The sequence below is a fragment of the Ctenopharyngodon idella genome, chromosome 6 (assembly GCF_019924925.1).
Source record: "Ctenopharyngodon idella isolate HZGC_01 chromosome 6, HZGC01, whole genome shotgun sequence".
In the NCBI taxonomy this organism is placed as follows: Eukaryota; Metazoa; Chordata; class Actinopteri; order Cypriniformes; family Xenocyprididae; genus Ctenopharyngodon; species Ctenopharyngodon idella.
The window spans coordinates 32,127,595-32,153,370 of record NC_067225.1 but is presented as its reverse complement, the minus strand read 5'-3'; the positions used below and the strand labels follow the sequence as shown (position 1 = coordinate 32,153,370).

At 35.3% G+C, this 25,776-nt stretch overlaps 2 protein-coding genes across 2 annotated transcripts; both read left to right on the top strand.

The window, feature by feature from the left end:
- Positions 1 to 733: 733 nt before the first annotated feature.
- On the top strand, positions 734 to 16,832 carry pcif1 (phosphorylated CTD interacting factor 1). Its single transcript, XM_051897749.1, has 16 exons — positions 734 to 1,818; positions 3,535 to 3,677; positions 3,755 to 3,879; positions 5,138 to 5,275; positions 5,402 to 5,541; positions 6,541 to 6,695; positions 7,480 to 7,627; positions 7,734 to 7,817; positions 7,895 to 7,994; positions 8,085 to 8,247; positions 10,349 to 10,524; positions 10,624 to 10,710; positions 10,798 to 10,982; positions 11,828 to 11,921; positions 11,997 to 12,172; positions 13,921 to 16,832. Exons 2-16 carry the CDS (start codon positions 3,554 to 3,556, stop codon positions 14,186 to 14,188), a joined length of 2,163 nt encoding a protein of 720 aa, XP_051753709.1. The 5' UTR covers positions 734 to 1,818; positions 3,535 to 3,553; the 3' UTR covers positions 14,189 to 16,832.
- A 693-nt stretch (positions 16,833 to 17,525) lies between these two features.
- LOC127514677 (deoxynucleotidyltransferase terminal-interacting protein 1) lies at positions 17,526 to 25,725 on the top strand. Its single transcript, XM_051897763.1, has 13 exons — positions 17,526 to 17,930; positions 20,390 to 20,460; positions 20,597 to 20,693; positions 20,785 to 20,883; positions 20,976 to 21,041; positions 21,240 to 21,296; positions 23,275 to 23,336; positions 23,426 to 23,471; positions 23,556 to 23,614; positions 24,382 to 24,442; positions 24,526 to 24,597; positions 24,679 to 24,734; positions 24,833 to 25,725. The coding sequence occupies exons 1-13, from the start codon at positions 17,856 to 17,858 to the stop codon at positions 24,948 to 24,950; spliced, it is 939 nt and encodes a 312-aa protein (XP_051753723.1). The 5' UTR covers positions 17,526 to 17,855; the 3' UTR covers positions 24,951 to 25,725.
- Positions 25,726 to 25,776: the final 51 nt, after the last annotated feature.

Here is a 25,776-nt window from a genome sequence, read left to right as displayed (position 1 = left end):
ATGGCTTGACATGCAGGGCTTTATATATATATATATATATACAGTCAAACCAAAAATTATTCAGACATTTTTTATATATTTTACTAGTGGGTGCAGGACACTATAGCTCATTTATGTAAGTGAGGATAGCAAAACTGTGACATAAACAAATATTTTTCATACAGTGGACTACCAGTAAAATTGATAAAAATTTGGAAACAAAAATTATTCAGACACTTTGACCTGACCATGTTTTGCTTAAGTGTTATCTGACATAATTAAGATTAATTTTTTCTGACAGTTTAACTCTGAGATCTTGTCATATTTTATTGCCATTTTTTAAAACTATAATGAATAAATAAACTGTAATGAATGAAATGTTCAAGGTGTTTGAATAAATTCTGGTTTGACTGTGTATATATATATATATATATATATATATATATATATATAGTATGATACATAAAAATTATACTAAAAAAATGACGAAAACTCAAATAAAAATAAATAAAAGCTATAACAGGAATATTTTAAAGAGAAATACAAAAGCTCAACTTAATTTCTAAAACTTAAACTAAAATGAAAACTGAAAAGTATGAAAATAAAAAAATATTAATAGGCCTAAACACTACAATATTACATAAATCATAGTAAAATCACACTGACAGAAAATGTATTCATACCTAACAACTAGATTTATAATTTATTTAGATATTCATATTTGATTATTGTGCAGAGTACAAATACAGAGCCAATGAAACAGCCAGCATCTAACCAGAAGTGCAATTTAAATGCAAAAAAAATATAGTTCAAATGCAAATGTCAAATGAGGCACAAAGTGCACATGACCAATGTAGTGCAAATGACATGATGTACAAACAGGAAATGTGCCAAATGTGCAATTCACAAATATATTTCAAATGCCATAAGAATAATGTGTAAAAGTGGAACGGTGGTAGAGTTCATAAGCAAACACTGACAAGAAAACAATTATTTAAACAGCCTTTATTTGTAGATTTTAATTTTTAAAAGTCAAGAACATCTTTAGGTTTCTTCTGGTACCTTGTTGTTCTATGAGAGCACAAGACATAATAGATTAAAAGTGTAACTGCAATATAATGATGACAGAGGAGGTGTTGAGGTGTATGCTAAGTGTTAAAACTTTAGGATTCATTTGGGTCTTAAATATCTGTTTATGGCTGAATTTCATATACTTAATTTTTCTATCTTATATTTTAATGGAGTTTTGATGTGCTTTCGTTAATAATAATACATACATACAAACATAGCCACTGCCATTTTTACTGAAGTAAATGTAACTAAAACTATTAAATATTGTTTTCAGTAGTTGATCATTGATATAAAGCGGATATAAAATAAAATATAAATATTAGATTACAAAAAAAAATCTTTTGAAGTACTAAAATGGCTCAAACAAAACTGAAATAAAAATAAAGCTAAACAGAAATACATTAAAAAAAATGACAAGAAATTCAAAACATAGACTAGACATAGCTATTTTTATTGAAGCAAATGTACAAACATTTTCAGGACAACAACAAAGAACGTTCACACAGTTTCCTATAAATAAACAAAACAATTAGCTTATGTTTGTCATTTCGTTTCGCAGTAGACTGAAAATGAATTAATGCCTCTCTACAAATGGCCGCTCGGGTTTGACGACTTCCACTGCGGATGGCAACTAAACCCGCGCCTGCGCATTAACCGCGTCCGAGTGCCCGATACAAGATGGCGGAGTCGGTGGGGAGGGAGAGGCGGAGGCGGGTCCGAACCGAATAGAGCAAAGCCTATTGAGGACTCCGATCAAACCTCTCCAAGGTAAGGGATTCAGCCATTGAAGAGCAGCACTAGACCTATGGGCGAGTGGCGGAATGCGCGGGGCACAATAATATCCCCTCGGTTGCTGCAAACGTGCGTAATGCACGCAATAAACAGACATTATAATGCGCAGTGAGCGCGGCGCCTAGTATGCGAGAGCGCGCGCCATCTTGTCGACCGTTTCCACGAAGCAAAAGTGCGCGCCTAAAATTTGTGGTCGTAACGGTCGGAAATTGACGGGGTTTAAACTCAATAAATGAGCAGTTTGACACACTGTGTTGATGGCCCTATGTATCCTCGTCCTTTCTGTGCCCAAATGAAGTCAGATGATACGCCACTTGATCTTATTTTACCTGCTCTATCCAGCACAGAGTCTTGTGCTGCCGTAGCTCTTTGTTGGATGTTTTTCTCCTCCTCCTTCGGGTTTGTTTTCGGGCGGCTCGATCTGGGGTGGGCGGCGTAGCAGGCGCATGCGTGTCCTTCTTTCACTCATTTGCGCTCTTATTAACGACGATAAACGCAGTAAACACATTCGTAGAATAGATACATGATGTATAACCGGGGTTACTAACCAAAAAGACCTATTGTAATACTATGGTACAATCGTATTACTATCCGGTACATTACTGTACCATGTCACCGCCATGGTGCTTTTTGAAAGGTTTATTTGAGGGAAAACGCGCCGTTCATGTCTTTTCTGAGATTGAGCGATAAATTACTTTGTCAATATTTAATCGGGCCAGCGAAATAAATGTTAAGCGTAATACCATGATGCCTTTACATTTACCATGGTATTACCATGGTATTCCTCAGAAGTACATAGAGAGAGTGTCTGTATATAATTTAAAAACATTACCATCAGTATACCATGTTACTGAATACTTGCCTATGATGTACAATATTATTTACAAGGTACTTTATCACTGGACATCCCATACCAAACATTACCATAATAATCATATCTCATTTGAATGAAATGATCATGTGTAACTAATGGAGAATCCAAAGTTCCACTTTTATTATGTTTACGTTTCATTATTTTTCCTGCAGAGTTTTTCTTTCACATTCACCCAAGCAGACTTAGTTCACCTAAAAAAGCCTCTTACTCAACTATTTCATTGATTCTGCGTCAGTCTGTTTTTATTTGTATGTCCACAACTGAATTGAATTGGGAATTAATAAAGTTGAATTGAATTGTACTGTGTTGACTTTGTTTTGGCGAGTTAATGTTCTTTTGACCTATTCAAAACTTTATTATTGAAACTTTAATCTTTCTTTTTTATCACAAAGTAAGCTTATGATGTGAAATTTGTTTTGCATTTATTCATGTTTTATACATGTTGCCGGACCTCAAACACAACATTTAGGGTTAAAGGGATAGTTCACCTAAAAATGAAAATTCGTTCATCTTTGGAACACAAATTAAAATATTTTTCGGCCTCCGATAGACTGCAACTTTATTACCACCTTCTGCCTTTAAAGTGGTAATAACGTTGCAGTCTATTGGAGGCCAAAAAGCTCACAGATTTGATCAAAAATATCTTAATTTGTGTTCTGAAGATGAACGAAGGTCTTACAGGTTTGGAATGAAATGAGGGTGAGTAAATAATGACAGAATTTTCATTTTTGGGTGAACTAACCCTTTAAAATGATCTTTAGTGCTCTTAGAATCGCAATGCTTTCATTTTGTAAAGATGAAACCTTTTCTATCATAAGACAGGACAGATGAGGAGCTATGACGAGTGAAAACCACGGAACAATAAAGGCAGACTCGGCACTGGTCATGTCGCCCACCGGGTCCACGTCACAGGCGGCTCCATTCTCGCCCTCAACCAGCAAACCCATCCAAGAGCTGCCAGGTCCGTATCTGTGAGGCTTAAGTGACCAATGGGACACCCTGTGAATCTATGCATCTGATTTTTAGTTTCACTTTCAGATGAGCTGATTCAGGCTGGATGGTCAAAATGTTGGAGTAAAAGGGAGAATCGGCCGTATTACTTCAATCGATTCACTAACCAGTCGCTGTGGGAGATGCCAGTCCTGGGGCAGCATGATGTCATTGTAAGTTCAGACTTCAGAACCAATTAAATCTCATTATTATGGATGTAACATTTGGGGAAGAACTCTGACAGGGTTTATTGTTTATACAGTTTCTTTTTATATAATATAATGTATAGTAGTTTTCCTATATCAAAGTTATTTTAATATTATTTATTAGAGCTACACGATTAATCGTTAAAAGATCGCAATTTTGATTCAAACACCCAAGCGATCACAACTATCCGCCTGCGTATAATAAACCGTTGACAAAATCACACGGTTTTGTTATTTTTGTGTACAAATATTCATATTATCACAGAAGTACTAGGATAAAAGTTTATAATTTGGATATAAACACTGATGCCTATGGTAGTGATCAAAATAGAGTAAATCACCTTTTGAAAGTAACTTGGCATTTCAAATAACGATTGTATCATTACATCGTTATGCCAGTAGGTGGCGACAAGTGACTGTTAAATTTATTTGTCATTGAATCATTCATTTAGTAGATTCGTTCAAAAATGCTATATCATTCCGTAATGAAACAAGTGAAGTATTTATGAGTGATTCATTGAATTATTCATTCAAACTGTTTTTTAAAAAATAATTCATTCAGATTTAACAATTAACATTTTTTCAGAGCTGCTAGTAAATGGCATTATTTTGTTTAGTTGTCTGTTCAGAAACGTGATTTTTATTTGAAACAAAAAAATGTGATCCTCAATTTATCTGGAATCGTGCAGCTCTATTATTTACACTGTTAAAGTATTTATTACTATATTTTTTTATTTAAATCTTATATTGCTATTTGTGTTTCTGTTTAGCTGCTGTGTTTTATTGTCTCTGTATTCGTACTCTGCACAATGACATAGATCTAATCTAAACAATCTATAATCAAATTTTAAAGCACACATTTTTTGTATGTCAGTGTTATTTTAGTATTATTTATATAATGTTATAGTTTAAGTTTATTAATATTTTAAATTAGCTTTTGACTTATGTTTTTTTCCAGTTTTTATTTTAGTTTAAGCTTTAGTATTATGTGCTTTTGCCATTTTTATTAGGTTTTGTTTTTTAATCTTTCTATTTAGCTTTAATTTTATTTTAGTTTTAGTAATTTTGTTTCTTGAACTTATTTTATTTCTGGTAGTTTTTCTATCCGGTGGTTTAAGTTTTGCATCTAATATTTATATTTTATTTCAGCTTTACTTCAATTAATGAAAACTATTTTTAATAATAATATAATAAAAACACTGTCTTGTATTTGCCGTTGTTTCAGTCGGATCCTCTGGGGTTGAACGCGGCTCCAGCCTCTGGTGAGGTGATAAGCGACGCAGGTCTGGGAAACGGGCAGCGTAAGAGACATCCTTCAGAGGATGCTTCTCAAGCGGGCCCTAACAGTTTCAAGAGGCCGAAGGTCAGTTTTCGTCCTAATAGCAGCAATAGATGTGAAGTAGCATGCTTATTTGATATTTCTGTAATAAATATCTGTTTAGCAACAACTGTTTTAGGCATTTTTAGTGAATACATTTTCTGATTTCAGGTTGAGATTCCTGTCACTCCAACCACTCCTACTGTCCCTATTTCTCCCAGCACGCCAGGAGTCAAACCCTGGGTCAACGCCACAGATGATAAACAAGGCCAGGCCAGCGTGCCTGCGCCGGCTCCGTACCGGCCCTCTGTGTGAGTACAGAGCATGTCTTTTCCGATTTGTCCCATGTTTGCAATGTTCCTCATTTATAAGTCGCTTTGGCTGAAAGCATCTGCTTTAAAAGTTGATCATGATTTCACTTTTTTAACTTTAGTTAGTGTGTAATGTTGTTGTTTGAGCATAAACAACATCTGCAAAGTTACGACACTCAAAGTTCAATGCGAAAGGAGATGCTTTCAGATGCTTGAGATCGGTCCGCTGGTTAGTCCAGTTATGCCGTCTTATCGTGCAAAATCACGTTTTTTTTTGATGCGCATTGAGGAATTTATTAGGTAAATGTGTTTCCATTATAGTTTATGCGCATGTTTTCTAATCGGATGTATCTGACTCAGTTAGGTTTTTACGTGTATTTTTAAAACTTATGCACATCTTGGCCCAAATTGTGCATAAAACATAGCTAATGATAATTTTTTTTTAACAATCACTTGTCGCCACCTACTGGTGTATAATTAATACAATATTTATTTGAAGCTTCAAGTTACTTTCAATCGGAGATTTTTACTGATTTAGTCTATTTTGATCGCTACCATAGACATCAATGTTTATATCTGAACTGTATATACTGTTATAGCAGAATGTCTATGGTTATTTATTTGAATTATTGTAAGACAGAAATAATGATATTGTGTGGTTAAAAAGACTGTTTATGAAGCTGTTTCATACCTATACATGACAACAGCTCTCTCTGGATCAGCGGTAGCGCCAACACAGATTTGATTCGGTGTGATCGTACTTATCTAAGGTTTATTAGACAGAGCTGAATCATTGTCGTTTAGGAAGATTGTGTGGGTGTTTGAATCAAGATCAAGACCTTGTAACAATTAATGGTGCAGCAGCAGCTCTGTTGCTTAGACATTACTTTGATTTTCTAGTTATTTTAGAGTTCATATTAAGCTCTTACAGCTGTTAAGCTCTGTAAACATGATACGACTCTGCGCTGTGACATGTCTGAACTGGACTTTGTGTTTCAGAGTGTACTGGGACCTGGACATTCAGACCAACGCTGTGATCCGAGAGCGAGCCCCAGCGAACCACCTCCCTCCACACCCGGAGATCGAGTTGCAGAGAGCGCAACTCACCACCAAACTGCGGCAGCACTACCACGAGCTGTGCTCTCAGCGTGAGGGTATGTGAGACGCTGCTGTCGAGTATTTTCCCATTTAAAAAAAAAAAAGCTTTACATTCTGCATATGAGAGGTTATACATATTAATACCAGTGTAACAAAATCAGCGTTGTATTGTTTTTGTCATGCTACACTGTTTTGAAACAGCTGAGCTAATTTCATACTACTGAAATTGGTTTTAGTTAGATAATTCCCAGCACTGGTGGGAATTGAAACTACAGCTATCTCAAAGTTTGAATCTTAAATGCTGCACGGTTCTTTTAAATCATTTGGTAACTTGCTGAGGAGGATGAGCTACATAAATAATTGTAACTAGTTTATAAACTTTATATATTGGAGTCAGAAGGATTTTTTTGTGAAGAAATTAATACTTTTATTAAGCGAGGGTGCATTAAATTGATCAAAAGTGACAAAGACATTTATAATGTCAAATGATTTCTTTTTCTTTCTTACCTGAAAAAGTGTACTACAAAAATATTATGCAGCACAACTGCATTCAACATTGATAATAAAAATAATTGTTTCTTGAGATGCGAATCAGCATATTAGAATGATTTCTGAAGGATCATGTGACACAAACTGGAGTAATGATGCTGAAAATTCAGCTTTGCATATTCAAGTAGAAAACAGTTATTGTAAATTGTAATATTTTGCAATATTACTGTTTTTACTGTATTTTTCAAAAACATTAAAAAAAATCCTACAAACCCCAAACTTTTAAATTGTGTAATTGTAATTTAGAGATTATTATTTAGGATTAATTGGATATTGAATAACTGTTTTCAGGCATAGAGCCTCCACGGGAATCCTTCAACCGCTGGCTTTTGGAGAGAAAAGTGGTGGATAAAGGTCTGGATCCGCTCTTGCCCAGCGAGTGTGACCCGGTCATTTCCCCGTCCATGTTCAGAGAGATCATGAACGACATCCCCATCAGGTACTAAAACATCAGTGTTTGTCATATAACCAAGTTCCTTATTGCTCTTGTGTTCAATATGGAAATGGTTTTATAATTTTCTAACTTTCCTCGCAACAAATGTTAGGCTCTCTCGGATCAAATACAAGGAAGAGGCCAGGAAACTCTTGTTTAAATATGCAGAGGCGGCCAAGAAAATGATTGACTCCAGGTAATTATTCATGTTGGTTACTAAGGTTTTGAGACTAACATGAACGTTGTCTGAAAGTATATTTCGTGTTTGGACAGAAATGCAACTCCTGATAGTCGGAAGGTGGTGAAGTGGAACGTCGAGGACACGATGAACTGGCTGAGACGAGACCATTCTGCCAGCAAGGAGGACTACATGGTACATTCTCAGTAGTTTTGTTCTGAGCCTCCTACCTAGACAGCATTTTAAGGCGTACATATACATGACCGTAATGGGATCATTCCTCAGGATCGGCTCGAGCACTTACGGAAGCAGTGCGGCCCTCACGTGGCGTCCGTGGCGAAGGACTCTGTTGAGGGCATCTGTTCAAAGATCTATCACATTTCTGCAGAATATGTGCGCAGGATCCGCCAGGCTCACCTCACTCTGCTTAAAGAGTGCAACATCTCAGGTAGGAGATGGCAAGCAGAATGTGAGGAAAAACTAATTATTTGAAATAAATCCTGTGGTGGGATAGGCCTCATGGGCAATTATTGAAGGCTGAAAAAGCTCCAAAATGTCAATGTTGTAGCATCAACTTGTCTGTTTTTTTTTTTGCTTTTGCTCTGCCCAGTTTTTAAAGGTACACTATGTAACTTTTGGCCCTCTAGCAGTTAAAAAACAAAACTGAATGCATTTTTCGTAAGAATGTTGTTTTGATTGTGATTCCGCTCTGCGTGACTGTGTGGATGAATACAGTTATTCTACTGTTCATAAATCATTCACTACTAGGCTTAAGAGATATAATCAGTTTAGATGGAAAGGATCTCAAGCTGATTAGCTGAAGACATTACTGTAGGTTTACCCATTAATAGACACAATACTTCCTTGAAAATAAAATCCAGCACAGTGCTACAACAACCATAATGAAATGAGCCTTCACAATAGATAATGCTTTACTTTTAACTCTGTTAGAGAGCTGAATATGGCAATTTATCTGTTCAATAAAATACCTTACTCACCTGTAGAGTAATAAAAACATCATCTCCGCGTAGATCAGCACAATTAAACATTAAAATATCGTGATTTCGATTCAAACAACTTATTCCTCAATGACAACAATTCTCCTATGTCTATTAAACCTTTGACAAAATCACACCGGAACATTCAGATCTGCCTTTGCGCTGCCGACCCAGAGAGAGAAGTTGTCATGTATAGGTAAGAAATAGCTTTTCAACCACACAGTATAATTATTTCTGTTACAAATATTCAAATTATCACAGAAGTACTGGGACAAATGTTTATAGTTCGGATATGAACACTGATGCCTAGCGATCAGAATAGAGTAAATCACCTTGGTGCGTCAAATAAAGATTCTGCGACAAGTGACTTTAAAAAAAAAAAAAAAAAAAATTTTCATTGAATCATTCATTCAAGCGATTCGTTCAAAAACGCTGATTCATCTAGTAATGAAAAAAGTGTAGTATTTATGAGTGAGTCATTGAATCATTCATTCAATTCGATTTTTTTTTTTAATTCGTACAAATTCATTAAACATTGTTAAATAGACTGCACCAATTAACATTTTGTCAGAACCTCTAGTAAATTACATGTTATTTTGTTGAGTTGTCTGTTTGAAGAATCGTGATCTCTATTTGAAACAAAAAAATTGAGATTCTCAATTCATCCAGAGTCGTGCAGCTCTATCTCTGTGTCGCTTTTACAACATTTCAGATTCCTCAGTTCTCGCCATCTCTGAAAAGCCAAGCCAATGTTGATTCTGGTTTTATTACGAGCTCTGCTGCCTTCTCTTTTTGCCAGCAGACTCTCCTATGTTCGGCATTTGTTTAAAACAGGTGATTCTCTAGAGTTTGGAGATTTAGCTGATCCATGTCAACCTTTCTTGCTCGTTATGACAACTAACCTCTGCCACTCCCACACCATACAAAGTAGCCGGAGCAACTTTTCTCTATTTACAGATATGACCAGGCACGCACAGTGAGTGACGTATGTACACAATTTCCTTCGAAAACCATCCCACTAGGTCTAAAATTTGAACACTTATAATACCATAGGCTTACCATAGTGAATCAGGGTAAGACAAAAACACGTTTTGGAAGAAGGATTGACGATGTATTAACTCATTATTTAAATGGATCATTTTGAGCAAAAAAATTACAAAGTGTACCTTTAATGTCATGAAACAATGATTTTTATCTCTGCAAACTTTGAAGGACTTGCTTTGTAAGACGTACTTGTAATAAATTGTTAATAGGTCAATTTAAAGAATCTTCTACATAGTTGTATATACAAAACTGTTTAGTTGAATTTTATAAAATGCACTTCTTATATTGTATTTATTATATTGTTGAATGTAGAATTTGTATCAACCGTGTAATAACCTGTGAAGCTGATATGGCAATAAATTTAAATAAAATTAATCAAATACAGGTAGGAGATGGAGAAAAATCGTCCAACTCCAAAAAAGGATGAATTTTTGGCCCTGGTGCCAATATTTGCTCTTGGTTTGACTTTGTTTAGAGCCCCTCTGAACTACTCTTCTTGCTTTAAAGTGGACAGCACAGAGTCGACAGAGGTTCAGAACCGGTTGGTGTATTGTTATCCAGTCAGACTGTCCATCCCGTCTCCTCCTCAGCCACGTGTTGAGCTGCACTTCGAGAATGACATTGCTTGTCTACGGTATAAAGGGGAAATGGTGAAGGTCAACCGCGGTCATTTCAACAAATTGGTGTGTACATGCTAACACTAGCTCAAAACAAATTAAAGCCAGAAACTTGCACTACATTGGATTCTCATTTTGTTGCATTTCTTTCTCTGGCATAAACAGGAACTCCTATATCGATACAGCTGTATAGATGACCTAAGGTTTGAAAAGTTCCTGTCTCGTGTGTGGTGCCTTATCAAAAGATACCAGGTAAGACTTAAGTTTACAAGCATTGGTAATCAATCAGGAAAGCAAATGCATCATGAACTTGTGTTTGCACCTTCTTGTGAATTACAGGTGATGTTTGGCTCTGGTGTGAACGAGGGCTCTGGCCTGCAGGGGGCACTGCCTGTTCCCGTCTTTGAAACTCTCAACAAAAAGTTTGGAGTGACATTTGAGTGCTTCGCTTCTCCTCTGAACTGCTATTTCAAGCAGTTCTGCTCCGCATTTCCAGACATCGACGGCTTCTTTGGATCTCGAGGGTATGTAAATGTGTTCTTGATTGCCACACAATGAAAAGTGACGTTCCAACAGTTTTTGAGAATAATTGTGTATTATAAAAAGGCAGTTCTAAAATCTTATTAGATGAGCCACAAAAATGTTTTTGGACATGATACATCATTTTTTTTTGTTTTATATATTTATCATAGTAATATAATGCTTTTCTGTCATAGTAAGTGTACACCCACACACATACATACATACATACATACACACACACACACATATATATATATATATATATATATATATATATATAAGTTAGAATGACCCTAAAATTCAAGATATGGGGGCAAAAATGCCCCTTTTTCAGATTTTTGTCTCATATTTATAGCATATGATATAGTGAAGCTATATCACACGAGTGCTGCGTTTGTCCCTAATTGCACAAGTGCAAATGTGATACTGATTTTGTACAACAGTTCAATAAATAAGAAGTTAATATTGTGTTATTTTAGACACAATATTGTCTGTTTTTGCTTAGTTTTGCCAACAAAAATATAAAGACAAAGCAGAACTGTTTGTCTCCAGCAGCGTTTCATTACTTTTTGTAATGTCTATTTGATGTTTTACACAATAATAATAATGTCTTTTGGGGGTTATTTCTCAGCCACATTTGATGTGCGATTAATTACATGAATTAATCGCCACATCATTTAATTAGATTAAAAAATTTAATCGCTTGACAGCTCTAATATACATATAATTTGATTACATTTGTGACTATTATAATTATTCTGTTGCTGCTGTTAAATAAAAGCGAGCGTGGTTTCTATCAGAGAAGTTAATTTGCTTTACTGTATCGCTTCCTCATGTCTGTCCTCAGGCCATTTCTCAGCTTCTCTCCGGCCAGTGGCTCATTTGAGGCAAACCCTCCGTTCTGTGAGGAACTCATGGACACCATGGTGACACGCTTTGAGGTGTGTGACTCTTAATCTCACCCCAATTTCGTTAGATTGGAATATCGATTCTCATTGTCTCGCCATCTTTCTCAGGATCTTCTGGAACGCTCCAGCGAGCCTCTGTCCTTCATCATCTTTGTGCCAGAGTGGCGTGACCCGCCAACCCCTGCCCTCACACGGATGGAGTCCAGCCGCTTCCGAAGGCACCAGATGACTGTGCCCGCCTTCGAGCACGAGTACCGCAGTGGCTCGCAGCACATCTGCAAAAGGTCAGACATTTGTTGGTAGGGCTGGGCCGTGTGAGGATATATATCATGGCGACAATTTAAACGTGTGTCAGTATATTAGATCTGTGCATTCACTCTTAAAGTGACGGCAGCCTAATAAACCTGCTGCCATCTGTGTCATTAATGTTAATCAATCAACAAAAGACAGAGAAAATCACTCACTGCTCTTGACTGAATGACTTTTGTATCTTTAAGAATCAATTTAAATTTAATTTATAGTGTGAAGAGTATGCAGTGTTTTATTTTTACTAGGGCTGTCGATTTAATGCGTTAAATAGTTAATCACAGTGAAAAATAATGCGTTAAAATTATTAACACATTTAACGCACTTGCCTCGCCCCAGACCTACGTAGGTCATCTGACATTTCATACAGTTGGTTGATGATGAATATAATGCAGGGCAAAAACTCACTGCATGATGGAGCCTATAGAATGCAGTTACAATGCCCCTAAAATTCAAGATATGGGGCAAAAATGCCCCTGCATGAGTTTTTGTCTCATATTTACATCATATGATATAGTTAAGCTATATCACACAAGCAACGAGCACAAAATCACACGTGTGCTGTTTTTGTGTCCAGAATAGCACGAGTGCAAATACGATATACGTTATTTTCATTTCTGAATCTGTGTTTTGAACGAATCAGGTGAACCAGTGATTCAATTAACCATTTATAAAGGGAACCATTTACTTCACTCCTGAATGAATCAGCCGTTTAAATGAATCGAATGACTCAGTGATTTAATCAAGACATTTACCGCCACCTACTGGCAGTTTTATTTTCGTATTTAGAGTAGGCCTATAATTTCATTTGAAAAATAATTTCTTATTTCCATATTATTAATAAAAACATTAAAGGTAGGCTATAGTTAATCCCAAAATGAAAATTCAGTCATCATTTACTCACTCCAAAAGAGTATATGTAGGCCTAATACATTCTATGTATTGTAATATTTCTTGCTGAAGCTACTTTTTGTAATGTTTATTTGATGATTTACACAATAATGACTTTAAATGATCTTTTGGGGGTAATTTCTCAGTCAAATTTGATGTGCGATTAATTAATCGCCACATCATGTGTAATCAGGTGTAATTTTTACATTTAATTATTCATTTTCTTTAGTATTTTGTACTATGCTAAATAAACCGATTACATGAAAAATGTTTTCTTTTTCTTTTTTTTAGTTCATTTGTTTATTTAATTTGTATTTTTTTTATTCTATTGTATTTGTCCTATTTGTAATTTGCTTCTTTGTCCTGATTTTTAATAATAAAATTAAAATAACTAAAATAACTTTATCATATGGAAGCTTGTTTCCGCCACGAAATAAAAAAGATAATTGCTACTTTTAATGTCAAATCTGACTTTTTTTTTTCTTGCTATTATATTGAGTTTATATAGTTTACATCTTGCAATTCTGATTTTTTTTTTCCCACACAATTGTGAGATTAAAAACTGGCAGTTGCAAGAAGAAAAGTCAGAATTGTGAGATTAAAAAGTCACAGTTACCTTTTTTTATTTTTTATTCCGTGGCGAAAACAAGCTTCCATAATATTGTGATGTATATCGTTATTGTGTAGTAAAATTTCTCATACTGTAAAGTAAGGTTTTGATCCTGTTGCCAACCCCTATTTTTTGGTCTATTTCCTTGTTCTACCAGTTGCTTGTTTACTGCGCGAAACAGATGGTTTAACTTTCGGTTTACTCTCTCGACTTTGTGCCTTTCAGAGAAGAGATGTACTACAAGGCCATCCATGGAACGGCAGTCATTTTCCTCCAAAACAATGCTGGCTTTGCCAAATGGGAGCCCACCACGGAGAGAATCCAGGAGCTCCTAGGGGCGTATAAGGTCTCCGGGCGTTCATTGCCCTCGCCTGGTCCCTCTTCCACCAGTACCGCAGACAAAGACTCCAAACCAGTCCAGGAGCGCTCTGCTAAAAGTCAAGACAACAGCAGTCCTGTTGACAAGACTGCACCGGACACAACAAACATTTAGACGCGGCGCTGGGCGTGTGGACACGTGTATGTATGTTCATGGGAAAGAGTCTGTGATTGTATGAGAGGTATAATATTGCGCTGTTGGGTTTAGATGTTCACGCAAGATTTGTTTACTTTCTTCCGCCTCTATTATTTAATATTATTTGTTTTAGGGGTTTGAGTCTCATAATTGTTGGGTTTTTTATCAGTGTGTAGATAGTTTTGTTCACTTTTTTTTTTTTTGTTGTCTTTTTTTTTTTTTTTTTAAGAGATGGCAAATGTAGTCAAGCATATCATATTCTTTTTTTTGTTGGCCTTTATGGGTGAATCTCATTAAAACGTGTCATATTCCACACCAAGTTCAAAAGAACAATATTTTTCATAAATATTTCATAAGGTTTTTCATCAGTTTTCTCAATGGTGGTTAGAATGACATTTTTTTTCATTCGTTATACAGTAATTATTTACTGTATTATTACATTTAAAATGTTACTATTACAATGCTATTAAAAAAATAAAATAAGCATAAATTGAATTAAACACATCCAGCATTACGCTAGTGAAATATTATACATTTGTTTTGCATTATAATATATAGAACTAACGTGGTTCTCAAATAGGCTTAATTTTCCAAACAAAATTTCTTTCTATTGATTTTGGGGTGAAATATGACAGGCTTTGTGATTATTCACTCTTTAACTTTGTGCTTTTCTCACTGGCAGGAATATGAAGCTGTCAAAGAGTCGATGCACCGATGCTTGTCTATCGTTCTTTTATATAATTCTGTGTCAGAAGACGATCGGCGATCAGGCAGCTATGTTTAAAAGCCTTCATCATGACATGCATCAGCGTTAGGGCTTCTCAAATCATTAGTTGCTTCCTGTTTAACCCGTTTGTTTTTAGCATTCATAGGCGTTCCTTTCTAAGTTGAGCGGTCATGTTTGATTTCTCCATGACAGAATATATACTGTATGTAATAACAAAAGGTCAGTAAACAAGCAGAGAAATAGTCATCCATTTGCAGTCGAATCCAGTCTGTTTTCTTTTGTTCCTAAAATATTGTACAGAACACAATAGTTATTTAAATATTTTGTACCTTTTATTTGCGTTTTCTGTACAGTACAAGCCTGTGCGGACCCTAGTGTGGCATTCTGGGTCACATCAATTGTAGCATTTAGCGAGTGGAAAAAGAAAAGTGAAATTTCTTATTTGTTACGAAAGCATTATTCCACCTGTTTGTGGTTTTATTGAAAAATGATTTAGCACCTAAATATGGCGTACGCCCCTCATTTTTCTCCAGTGAGTCTACCTCTCATTTCGGGTGTTTTATAATTGAGAGCAACGACACCTGGAAACGCAGACGAAGAAAAGCAAACATTCTTCCTTTAATAACTGCATTAAAGTCCAGTTATTAGAATTGGTTGCTATTGCCTTGATTTCACTGTTTCGTGTATGTGAAAAGTGCTTTAAAAGTTTTTTTTTTTTTCTAATCATAGAAATTTGTTTACATAATATTGAGTTTAAATTGTATCACTGGGCAGCGTTTTGAATGTACATTTTAAAAAAGGAAAAGAGAAAGTTATTGATCGAATTTGTTGCTACAATTGGACTTTAAATGTTGCTATTGTTAACACTACAATGGTGGATTTTTTTTTTTTTTGTTTGTTTTTTGCCATGTTAATACGCATGTAGAAATTCGTATTGTATATTATCACTTTATTAAACCCAATCACTTCCATCTGTAAGTAAATATAGGTTTGTTTGTTTTCACTGGACTACATTGACTTGGGAAATGGCTTTTATATAAGGTTTAAAAGCATTCCAGTGGTTTGATGCGTAATGTATCCCAGCTTGCCATTTTTAAAATCCAACATACCATAACATTGAGCATCGGACACTTGTTGGATTTCTTAATCCCAGAGTGGATCACCAGCAAAACTGTAGATGTTGTACAGAATTTGTTTTCTTCCCACACAGCTGTTATGAGTTTATTGGAAAAGAACACAAAAGATGTCTTTTTCACCATGATTTTTTTTTTTATTTAACTTTTTGGTTCTAAACAGTTTATGAATTATAGAATTTATGAAATAGTTGTTTTAAACTAAACCAAAGTGTTATTAAAAAAAGGAGGAATTTATCTTGTATCTTAAAGTAGAACCATGTACGATTGCATCAGTAATGCATAAAGTGTAACCAGCAAAAACATCCATTTATCCATAACTTTATTTTTATAATTCTTTTGTTGTTCTTTGTTTTCTTACAAGAGTGTGTTTAGGTTTTTATCTTGCATGACCTGATATTTTTCATTACAAAAAAAAAAACAATATATAAATTGTACAAATCTATATTGTTTAGTTAGTTGTACGCTTTGCCACACTAGGCTTTTAACCGATTCGCATTTATCAGTCATGTTGATTGATTTATATTTGGTCGCCATTGCGTTTGTTGATTCAATGTCCTCTAAATGCCATGAATGTCTCCCCTGTAATCTTATTCTGACAAAGAAAAGATTCAGTGAATGTAAATATGTCTGTGCTTATATAATTTGTTTCTTCTACCTGTGTATTATCAGTGTTGTGGCATTTCCCCATCACCTAAAGTGGTATAAAGATTTTCCTCTGAATCAGAAAAGCTCTCAGTAAAATATTGAAATCATGAACTCATCTCTGGCATTTTGTTATATTTATTGTACATACTTGCTCTTTAAGGTACTGGCTGAAATTTGTACAGTAACAAAAAGTACCGTGGTATTATTTAGGTCAATGGTACCATGGTAATACCATGTTTTATGTGAACCTGGCATAGTATACTTTAAAGTACCTTGTAGTACTATAATGTGGTAGTCATTTATTATGTGGGAAAAGTTGACAGGTAACATGTATTTATTCCTTTTAAGAAAGTACCATGGTATGAAGTACACACTGATAGCAAACCATGAACGTATGGCGTTTGATTTAAAACAACATTTTATATTTTCTACATTTGAAAAGTAACATTTGCAGGGAAAATATTTATCTGAACAGAAATTTCGGTAGCACTTTATTTTACAGTCCTGTTCCTAATGTACATTACATACTATGTACTTATTATAGTAATTACAATAACTAGGTGCTAACCCTGAACCTACCCATAAACCTATCCTTAACTATATTACCCAGTACTTTCTTAAGTAAGTATACGTACTGTAAAATAAAGTGCAACCGAAATTTCGCCACGAACAAGCAGCTTCCGTGCCACAACAATAATGGCCGCTCGATCCGTGTAAGTGAATCTGAAGTATAACCACGCCCATGTTGGGGACGCGCATGCGTACTGCCGATCCTAGACTTTTATTTTGAAATTCGAGACAGAAAGTGCTATAGTCGATTGCAATCTTGTTTACGTCACTGCATTATTGGGCTTGAGGAAGCGACTGAAAATTCATCGAGCTCTCGAACTTTGACAAACACTGACTTTTCTGACTATTTCATTGTATTTAAATGCATGCCGTTAAACCAGTTATTCTCAATGCATATTTGTAGTAAAGTTTAAAGGGTGTGAATTAGCTCGCCTGCTCTCTGACTGCATTGAGTTGCTGTCAGCTCACAGCGGCAGTGAAGTGCACACTTATCGATCAACATCAAAAAACCCCTGGAGCTTTTCTATCGATCTTCATTGATCCGCTGAGAATATATTGATTGTGAGTGATGGGGGCCCACAGGAGTGAGGGACGCCGGGATTGGCTCCAGCAGGATTTCACTGAGCAGCAAGTTCAGACAGTGGTGAGTCAAACTCGTGTCATCATCTTCATCATCACCGTCATCATCATAACCGAATATGAAACTGAAAAAGAAAACACATTCTGCACAAAGAAAATGAAGCCTGCTTTTTCATTATAGATAAGTACCCAGATTCTTATTACTGGAATATTTTCTCTAATTATTTATTTTCTTGTAATTTACTTTATTATTTTTAAGAACAAAGTAGTCCCATACTTCAAGTGTACTCGCTACTTAGGCACTAAAACAATAAAATGTACAATATGTGTGCACATTTTATGTGTGTGTGTGTATGTGTGTATATATATATATATATATATATATATATATATATATATATATATTAGTTGCATTAAAAAGTATGGGAACCCTTGCAGAATCTGTGAAAATGTGAATAATTTTAACAAAATAAGAGAGATCATACAAAATGCATGTTATTTTTTATTTAGTACTGTCCTGAGTGATATATTTTACATAAAAGATGTTTAAATATAGACCACAAGACAAAATAAATAGCTGAATTATTAAAATAACCCCGTTCAAAAGTTTGGGAACCATTGATTCTTGGTTACCTGGATGATCTAAGACATTTTTTTTTTTTTTTTTTTTTTTTTTTGTGATGTTTGTTCATGAGTCCCTTGTTTGTCCTGAGCGGTTAAACTGAGCTCTGTTCTTCAGAAAAATCCTCCAGGTCCTGCAGATTCTCCAGTTTTCAAGCATTTTTTGCATATTTGAACTACTTCCAGCAGTGACTGTTTGATTTTGAGATCCGTCTTTTCACACTGAGGACAACTGAGGGACTCAAACACAACTATTAAAAAAGGTTCAAACATTCACTGATGCTCCAGAAGGAAACACGATGCATTAAGTCAAGATTAAGATGCATTGAATTTGAAGATCAAGGTAAATTGTATTTAATTTGTCTTCCGGGAAACATGCAAGTATCTTCTGTTGCTTCCGAAGGGCAGTACTAAATGGGGAAAAAAATTATATTTCAACAAAATAAGAAAAATTTGGACATCTTCATCCTGTTCAAAAGTTTTCACTCCCCGGCTCTTAATGCAACGTGTTTCCTTCTTGAGCATCAGTGAATGTTTGAAACTTTTTTAATAGTTGTGTTGGGGAAAGCTACTTTTAAAAGTAATGCATTACAATATTGCATTACTCCCTAAAAAAGTAACTAATTGCATTACTTTTTATGAAAAGTAATGCGTTACATTACTTTTGCGTTACTTTTTCTCGCCTGGGCTGGGCTTGCTTGTTTGTTTTTTAAAAAATGTAAAAAATTCTATTTTTGGCAAATGTTAAAGCCCTTTTACACCAAAAATGAAATGAATAAGCTTCAGGCTGAAGGAAATGCATATTTACGCCTGTACCTTTCAGCTTTGCTGCCATTCTGGATTTAAAACGAGATTTCATTTAACTTTTTTTTTATTCATTTTGAGGAATACTGAATGTTTTTGTGCAAGTGAGATAAGTAAATGCATGTTCACATTTAGTCTAGAGCTACAATAACCATCATGTTCACACAGCGCACACAACACCGGGACAGGAGAGCTGTCAGTCAATAAATGTGCAAAAGTAACTTGCTTTACTTATTTGAAAAAGTAACTTAGATATTTTGTTGTAAATTGAAAAGTAATGCGTTACTTTACTAGTTACCTGAAAATGCAATCTGATTACTTAAGTTACTTGTAATGCGTAACCCCCAACACTGTATATAGGGCTGTCAATAGATATGCACCGATATATCGGCAAATAATCGCTATCAGCCGATAAAAGCAAATTTTCACACTATTGGCTGTCGACCGATAGTTTAAAAACAGCCGACAGTCAGTGCCGATATATCCTGTCAATCAAAAGAGGTCAGGAAAATGCACTGCATTTGGGCTTTGTGTAAAGAAAATGCTAAGAAAGAGTTTGATGTTCAATATTAATAGTAATTATATTAATTAAACACATTCAGAAAGAAATATTAATTTAATCTTCAGAATTTAGCTAATGTGTGTTAATATTAATTTGAGTAATGTGTTTGTTTATAACTGATACTCTGAAACAAGTTGATGAAAATGGAGAGAATAAAGTTTTTGTTTGCATTTCTTTCAAAATATAATGGTTAAAAATATAATGATTCATTATAATGAAACTATCATTAATTTAAAAGAAGGTATAAAAGGCAGAACCCCCAAACTATCAGTATCGTTATCGGTATCGGCAGATTTCACTCTGAATAATTGACTATCGGTATCGGTGGAGAAATTTAGTATTGGAGCATCTCTAATAAAAAAGTACACTTTTTACAATAAAGGGGGTATATATTATACTATTTTATTGTAGAATTATAATATTAACCATGCAAAAGGGCTGTTGTCATTTGATAGCACGTCTTGATTGATTGCATCTTTCTTTATGGCCTTTTACACTTTATGTGGATGCTGTGAAAACATGTTTTTCTATGGCAGAATCCCTGGAACATTATGATCAAACACAGACAGGTGCATCGCAGGGGCCGTCGCTCACAGATGACGGTTAGGTAAGTTCACAGATGTGTATTTGAAGATTAGTTTCCGTTGTTAAAATACTTTCTCCTATCCCAGGTTAATATGCTGTAAGACATTTGAGGCTCTTTCAAAACATTGCTGTTTGTCTGACCATGTCATTGTTTGTAGTTATACAGATCCTGTCATTTCCATGGATCTTCTGCGGACCGTTCTGCAGCCCAGCTTCAATGAAGACATCCGTGCTGTGTTCAGAAAGTATATGAAGGTGAGTGACCGATCACGTTTGGTTATTTTAGGACTGGTTGTGTGTGATTAAATTGCTTTGATCGTGTTTGTTTTTACTCTTCTCTGCACAGTTTTTTGAGAAGGCAGCCAGTAATGTGAAAGAGAATGTTGGGGGAGACGTGCAGCCCGATCAGCTTATCAGAGATGCTTGCAGAAACTGCCTAGAACATGTAAAATATAATTTATACACAAATTTTGCAAATATTTAGGCTGAAATTTGTGGTGAATCATGAGTTAAGTGTTTGGAAATGTTCTGTTTTAGGCAAAGCAGCTCTTTCCTGATGCAGAGAAAACTGCTCCGAAACCTAGTGTTGACACCACAGTGAAGGTAAATGTTATCCAAATTGTTATGCAATTCATTGAGAATTTCATTTAAAATGTTAATGTCTGTGAGAACCTGCATGCTTGCCTGAGAAACTAGAAATATGTCTGGTATTTTTTAGTTCTGATGGATTTTATTTCAGTTCTAAATTGTTGTTTTTGGGGGGTTTCTTTTTTTTTTTTTTGTCGTTTGTTCGTTCCACAGCGTTCACGGCAGCCAGATGACACCTCTGGCCAGAGAGACAGCCCCATCCCTAAAAAGGTGAAGGGAAAAAAATACACACACACACACACACACACACTACCGTTCAAAAGTTTGGGGTCAGTAAGATTTTATATTTTTGAAAGAAGTCTCTTCTGCTCACCAAGGCAGTAAAAACAGTAATATTGTGAAATTTTTTTGCAATTTAAAATAACTGTTTTCTATTTGAATATATTTTAAAATGTAATTTATTCCTGTGATCAAAGTTGAATTTTCAGCATCATTACTCCAGTCTTCAGTGTCACATGATCCTTCAGAAATCATTCTAATATGATGATTTGAGGCTCAAGACACATTTATTATTATTATCAATGATGAAAACAGTTCATATTTTTATGGAAACTGATACTTTTTTCAGGATTCTTTGATGAATAGAAAGTAAAAAAAAATCATTTATCTGAAATAGAAATCTTTCGTAGTATTGTAAATGTCTTTACTGTCACTTTTCAACGGTAGTGTGTGTATATATAAAAAATTAACATTTAATCAAGCCCCTTACCCATATGCAAATTCCCTTAAAGTGCCCCTATTATGCTATATTAAAGTTTCCTAATTTTATTTTGGAGGTCTCCTACAAAAGTTTAATGTCCCCCTGAAATCAAAGTTTTTTAGCTTTTAGTATGAATATGTTCCTTAAGGTTAAGGTTATGAATAAGCTGATGTGTTCCAAAACAATGACAAAATTCGCATTTAGGAGATATAAGCATTCAAAACTTGCAGTCTCTTACTTCCGCTAAAATGGATAACGGATTTTCACGACATCATCGCGGACTTCAGCTTCTCATCAAATCTTCTGTCCAATCAAATGCTCTCTAGAATCTGAAGTCCCGCCCCCTCCTACACTAAACAAACGCTTAAGCTGCGGCTGAAATCGGTCACTTGTTCACACGTTTACTAGTTTCTATATAGTGAATGGCACATAGTGCACTATATAGAGGATAGGGAATGATTCAGACAGTGTAAATATGCTTTCCATTGACACGCAGCTTTATTCACTGTTTTGACGTAATTTGATACAGGAAGCTGATGTGATGAAACAGGAAGACAGGACGGGATATATCTATTAGCCCCTCCTCTTTTTAAAAAAATAGCCAATAGCGTTTCGCCTAGATCACAGCTCGGTCAGAGCCGTTGAGCTTGTAAAACCCAATTTTCCTCATAAAAGACACGCGTTAGGGTCACGTGAACCGCCGCAACGTGAGCACAGTCTGCTCAGGTCCAGAGACACGAGTGCACAGAGCGGATATGCGTGAGTCGGCGCAGACCACAAAATGTTCGGACACATTTGAATTCTGCAAACAATGCTATATTTTAAAGAAATATGGAGGGGAAACTGTTAGAAATTATGAGGAAAATTGGGTTTTACGAGCTCAACGGCTCTGACCGAGCTGTGATCTAGGCGAAACGCTATTGGCTATTTTTAAAAAAAGAGGAGGGGCTAACAGATATATTCCGTCCTGTCTTCCTGTTTCATCACATCAGCTTCCTGTATCAAATTACGTCAAAACATTGAATAAAGCTGCGTGTTCCAAGGCACTTCAGTGGACCTTTATCATGCATCCAAGGTCAACACTTTAATTTTCTCATAATATCCATTGCTCATCACCTCATTTCTCAAAGAGTCTGAAAACGGTTTGTTCGAAGATTCAGTTTCTCTAAATCCCTCCTTTTCGTGAGCCTGCTCTGCTCTGAGTTGGTCAGAGACGGCCCAGTCTGTTGTGATTGGTCGTTGCTGGCGACTCATTTCGGCAGTTCAGAATCGTTTCTTTTTTTTAGGAGACAATAGCTTTATTTGTCGTGCACTTTGATCTTTAAAACTTTTACATTCACAAACAGCTATATTACATACACTACATGAAAGGTAATATTCGAAAAAGCATAACAGGGGCACATTAAATAAACATTATCACACTAGCAAGAGTGCTGTTGTGGTCTGAATACCAACAATTATAAATACATATTTTTTGTCTATTTTCAGAGGAAAGGTCGTCCTCCTGGTCCAGTTGTACAGTACGACAGATCAGCCCCGTACAGCGCTCCGTAAGTTTCCTTTATATTTGTTGTTTTATCTGATTTCTCCATTTATTAAATATTCAAGCCTTTGACATTTTAAAACATATTTTCCGCAGAACGAAAATCAAAGTAACCGAGCCAATAAAGAGAGAAGGACCTAAGGTAGATATTTTGTTTAAAATGGCATAATAATTGATACTGAAAAGTTTATATGATATTAATGTGTCTGTTTTGATGTCTGTTTAGTGGGACCCATCCAGACTGAATGAGAACAGCACATTCGTTCTGGGATCCAGGGCAAATAAGTAAGTGTACAAGGATTTGCTCAAATGCTTTCTGTCTTTTTCACTATAGTTGACATGAACATCAAAGGGGTCATTGATTATGATTTGACTTTTTTAACTTTAGTTAGTGTGTAATGTTGCTGTTTGAGCATAAACAACATCTGCAAAGTTACAACACTCAAAGTTCAATGCAAAAGGAGATATTTTCTGTTACAGAAATTACTTTTTAAAGACTACAACAAACGGCTACAACGAGCTTCTTCCTGGGTTGGTGACATCACAAACCCTAAAATTTACATAAACCCCGCCCCCGAGAACACGCAACAAAGGGGGCGAGGCCATGTTGGGCTGCTTTAGAGAAGAGGAAGAGTTGTTGTAGTAGAGCGTTGTTACCATGCCGTCATTTTACGCCGGACTGCTTCACAAACGAGGGTCAATTCAACGCTGGATTTGCACAAAAGATTAACATGACGGCACATGCTAGTGGATGAGTTGAATCAACTCCACAGCAACTACATAAATTTATCCACTAACCATTCAGAAACGTCCAGTTTCATTCTAAAAGTTGTAACTTCTTCCTGAGACTCTCCATCAGTGTCGACTCCGGTTTGAACAAGCTATAACAAATGATCTGTGGGGTTTTTTGAGCTGAAACTTCACAGACACATTCTGGGGACACCAGAGACTTATATTACATCTTGTGAAAAGGGGCATTATAAATCCCCTTTAAACAACATGTGATTTGGATATATACGTTCAACAAGTACTGATATTGTATATAATTTTAGGGCTTTGGGAATGGGCGGTACAAGAGGAAGAATCTACATCAAACACGCAGAGCTCTTCAAGGTATGTTTAGACAATTTTTTAAGCGTTGATTAAGCTGTTTCTGTGTTCATGTGGAAGTAGCCGTAATATCTTTTGTGTCTCAGTATGCTGCTGACGCTCAGGACAAACACTGGCTTTCAGAAAGACAACACATGAGAGCCACAGGTGGAAAGATGGTGAGGATATTATGTGTTTGTGTTTACAAAAAAATGTTCTAATGAAGCAGTAAATCTTATTTAAACTGTTTCTCTTCTCAGGCCTATCTTCTTATAGAAGAGGATATTCTTGATCTTGCCCGGAGTGACGACTACAAGTAAATAAGCACATTTTCTTACTAAATAAAACTTATAGAAGACTTTTAAATGAATGTTAGAGGGAATATGCATCATCATATTTTCTCTGAATTCTTAGGGACTGTCCTGATTTGAAGCTGGATGAATTGAAACCATTTCTAGTGCCCATTTGGATGGTGGAGAAGATGCAGAAGGCAATGGACGCGCAGAAAACAGAAAATGATCTCGCCGTTTAATGCCAACCTCGCCAGGCAAGTCGTTGGACCACGGACACTCTTCAGTGTTATCAATTTCGCATAACTGTAATTTTTTTTTATTTGTTTGCCCATGTTCACAGTAGACCCAGGCATTATGATCAAGTTGCCCAGGAATTGTTGTGTTGGAGGTTTATTTGGCAAATCAGATTTCCACATTTCATTTCATGGTACAGATCTGATTCCTTTTTTTTTTTTTCTATCAAAAAATGTGTGCTTTTTCATGACTTTGTATTTAAAGAATTGAATCTAAAGAGGCAGATATAGAGCCTTAATGAATTTTTAAATTTTGTGGTTAATGTTTGTTTTGTATGTGTATGTGTTTTTTCCTGATCATTTATCATATTTTTTTTTTTTAACAAATGAATTTTATGAATTTGTCATATTGCTTGTCATATCTGCTTTAAAAGGGAATGTATTTAGTCATTTTCATTTTCTCCCCTTATTTGCTTTTTAAATATACAGCTTTATTCTAAAGAACAAAAACAAAATAGCTACTTCCTCTAGCAGCATAATTATATAGTGAGCCGTGATATTTTTACCTTAGTTTCTTTTGTAATCTTGAATATTTTTTACAAAAATGAAATAAAAAAATAACATTTGACTGATTTTCTGGCATGTTAAAAAGGGGGGAGGGGTATTTAAATTATTTTCTAAATGAATTTCATACCTGTTACATACCTGTAATATAACTGAAAATGTAGAACGGTTTATTATTGTATGTAAATGTATTTACCAATAAACGTTTTGTGCTAAATGGTGTTTTCAAATGAATTCTCATCAAACTTTTAGTTATCGTTTTCGTAAA

What these genes read in the sequence shown, in the direction of transcription:
- LOC127514677 (XM_051897763.1), top strand. Translation starts at nt 17,856, where the DNA reads ATGGGGGCCCACAGGAGTGAGGGACGCCGGGATTGGCTCCAGCAGGAT. An exon ending in CGCTCACAGATGACGGTTAG is followed by an intron (nt 20,461 to 20,596) that starts GTAAGTTCACAG and finishes CATTGTTTGTAG; the next exon opens with TTATACAGATCCTGTCATTT. An exon ending in TAAAGAGAGAAGGACCTAAG is followed by an intron (nt 23,472 to 23,555) that starts GTAGATATTTTG and finishes ATGTCTGTTTAG; the next exon opens with TGGGACCCATCCAGACTGAA.
- pcif1 (XM_051897749.1), top strand. Translation starts at nt 3,554, where the DNA reads ATGACGAGTGAAAACCACGGAACAATAAAGGCAGACTCGGCACTGGTC. An exon ending in TAAAGAGTGCAACATCTCAG is followed by an intron (nt 8,248 to 10,348) that starts GTAGGAGATGGC and finishes CTTGCTTTAAAG; the next exon opens with TGGACAGCACAGAGTCGACA. An exon ending in CCATGGTGACACGCTTTGAG is followed by an intron (nt 11,922 to 11,996) that starts GTGTGTGACTCT and finishes CATCTTTCTCAG; the next exon opens with GATCTTCTGGAACGCTCCAG.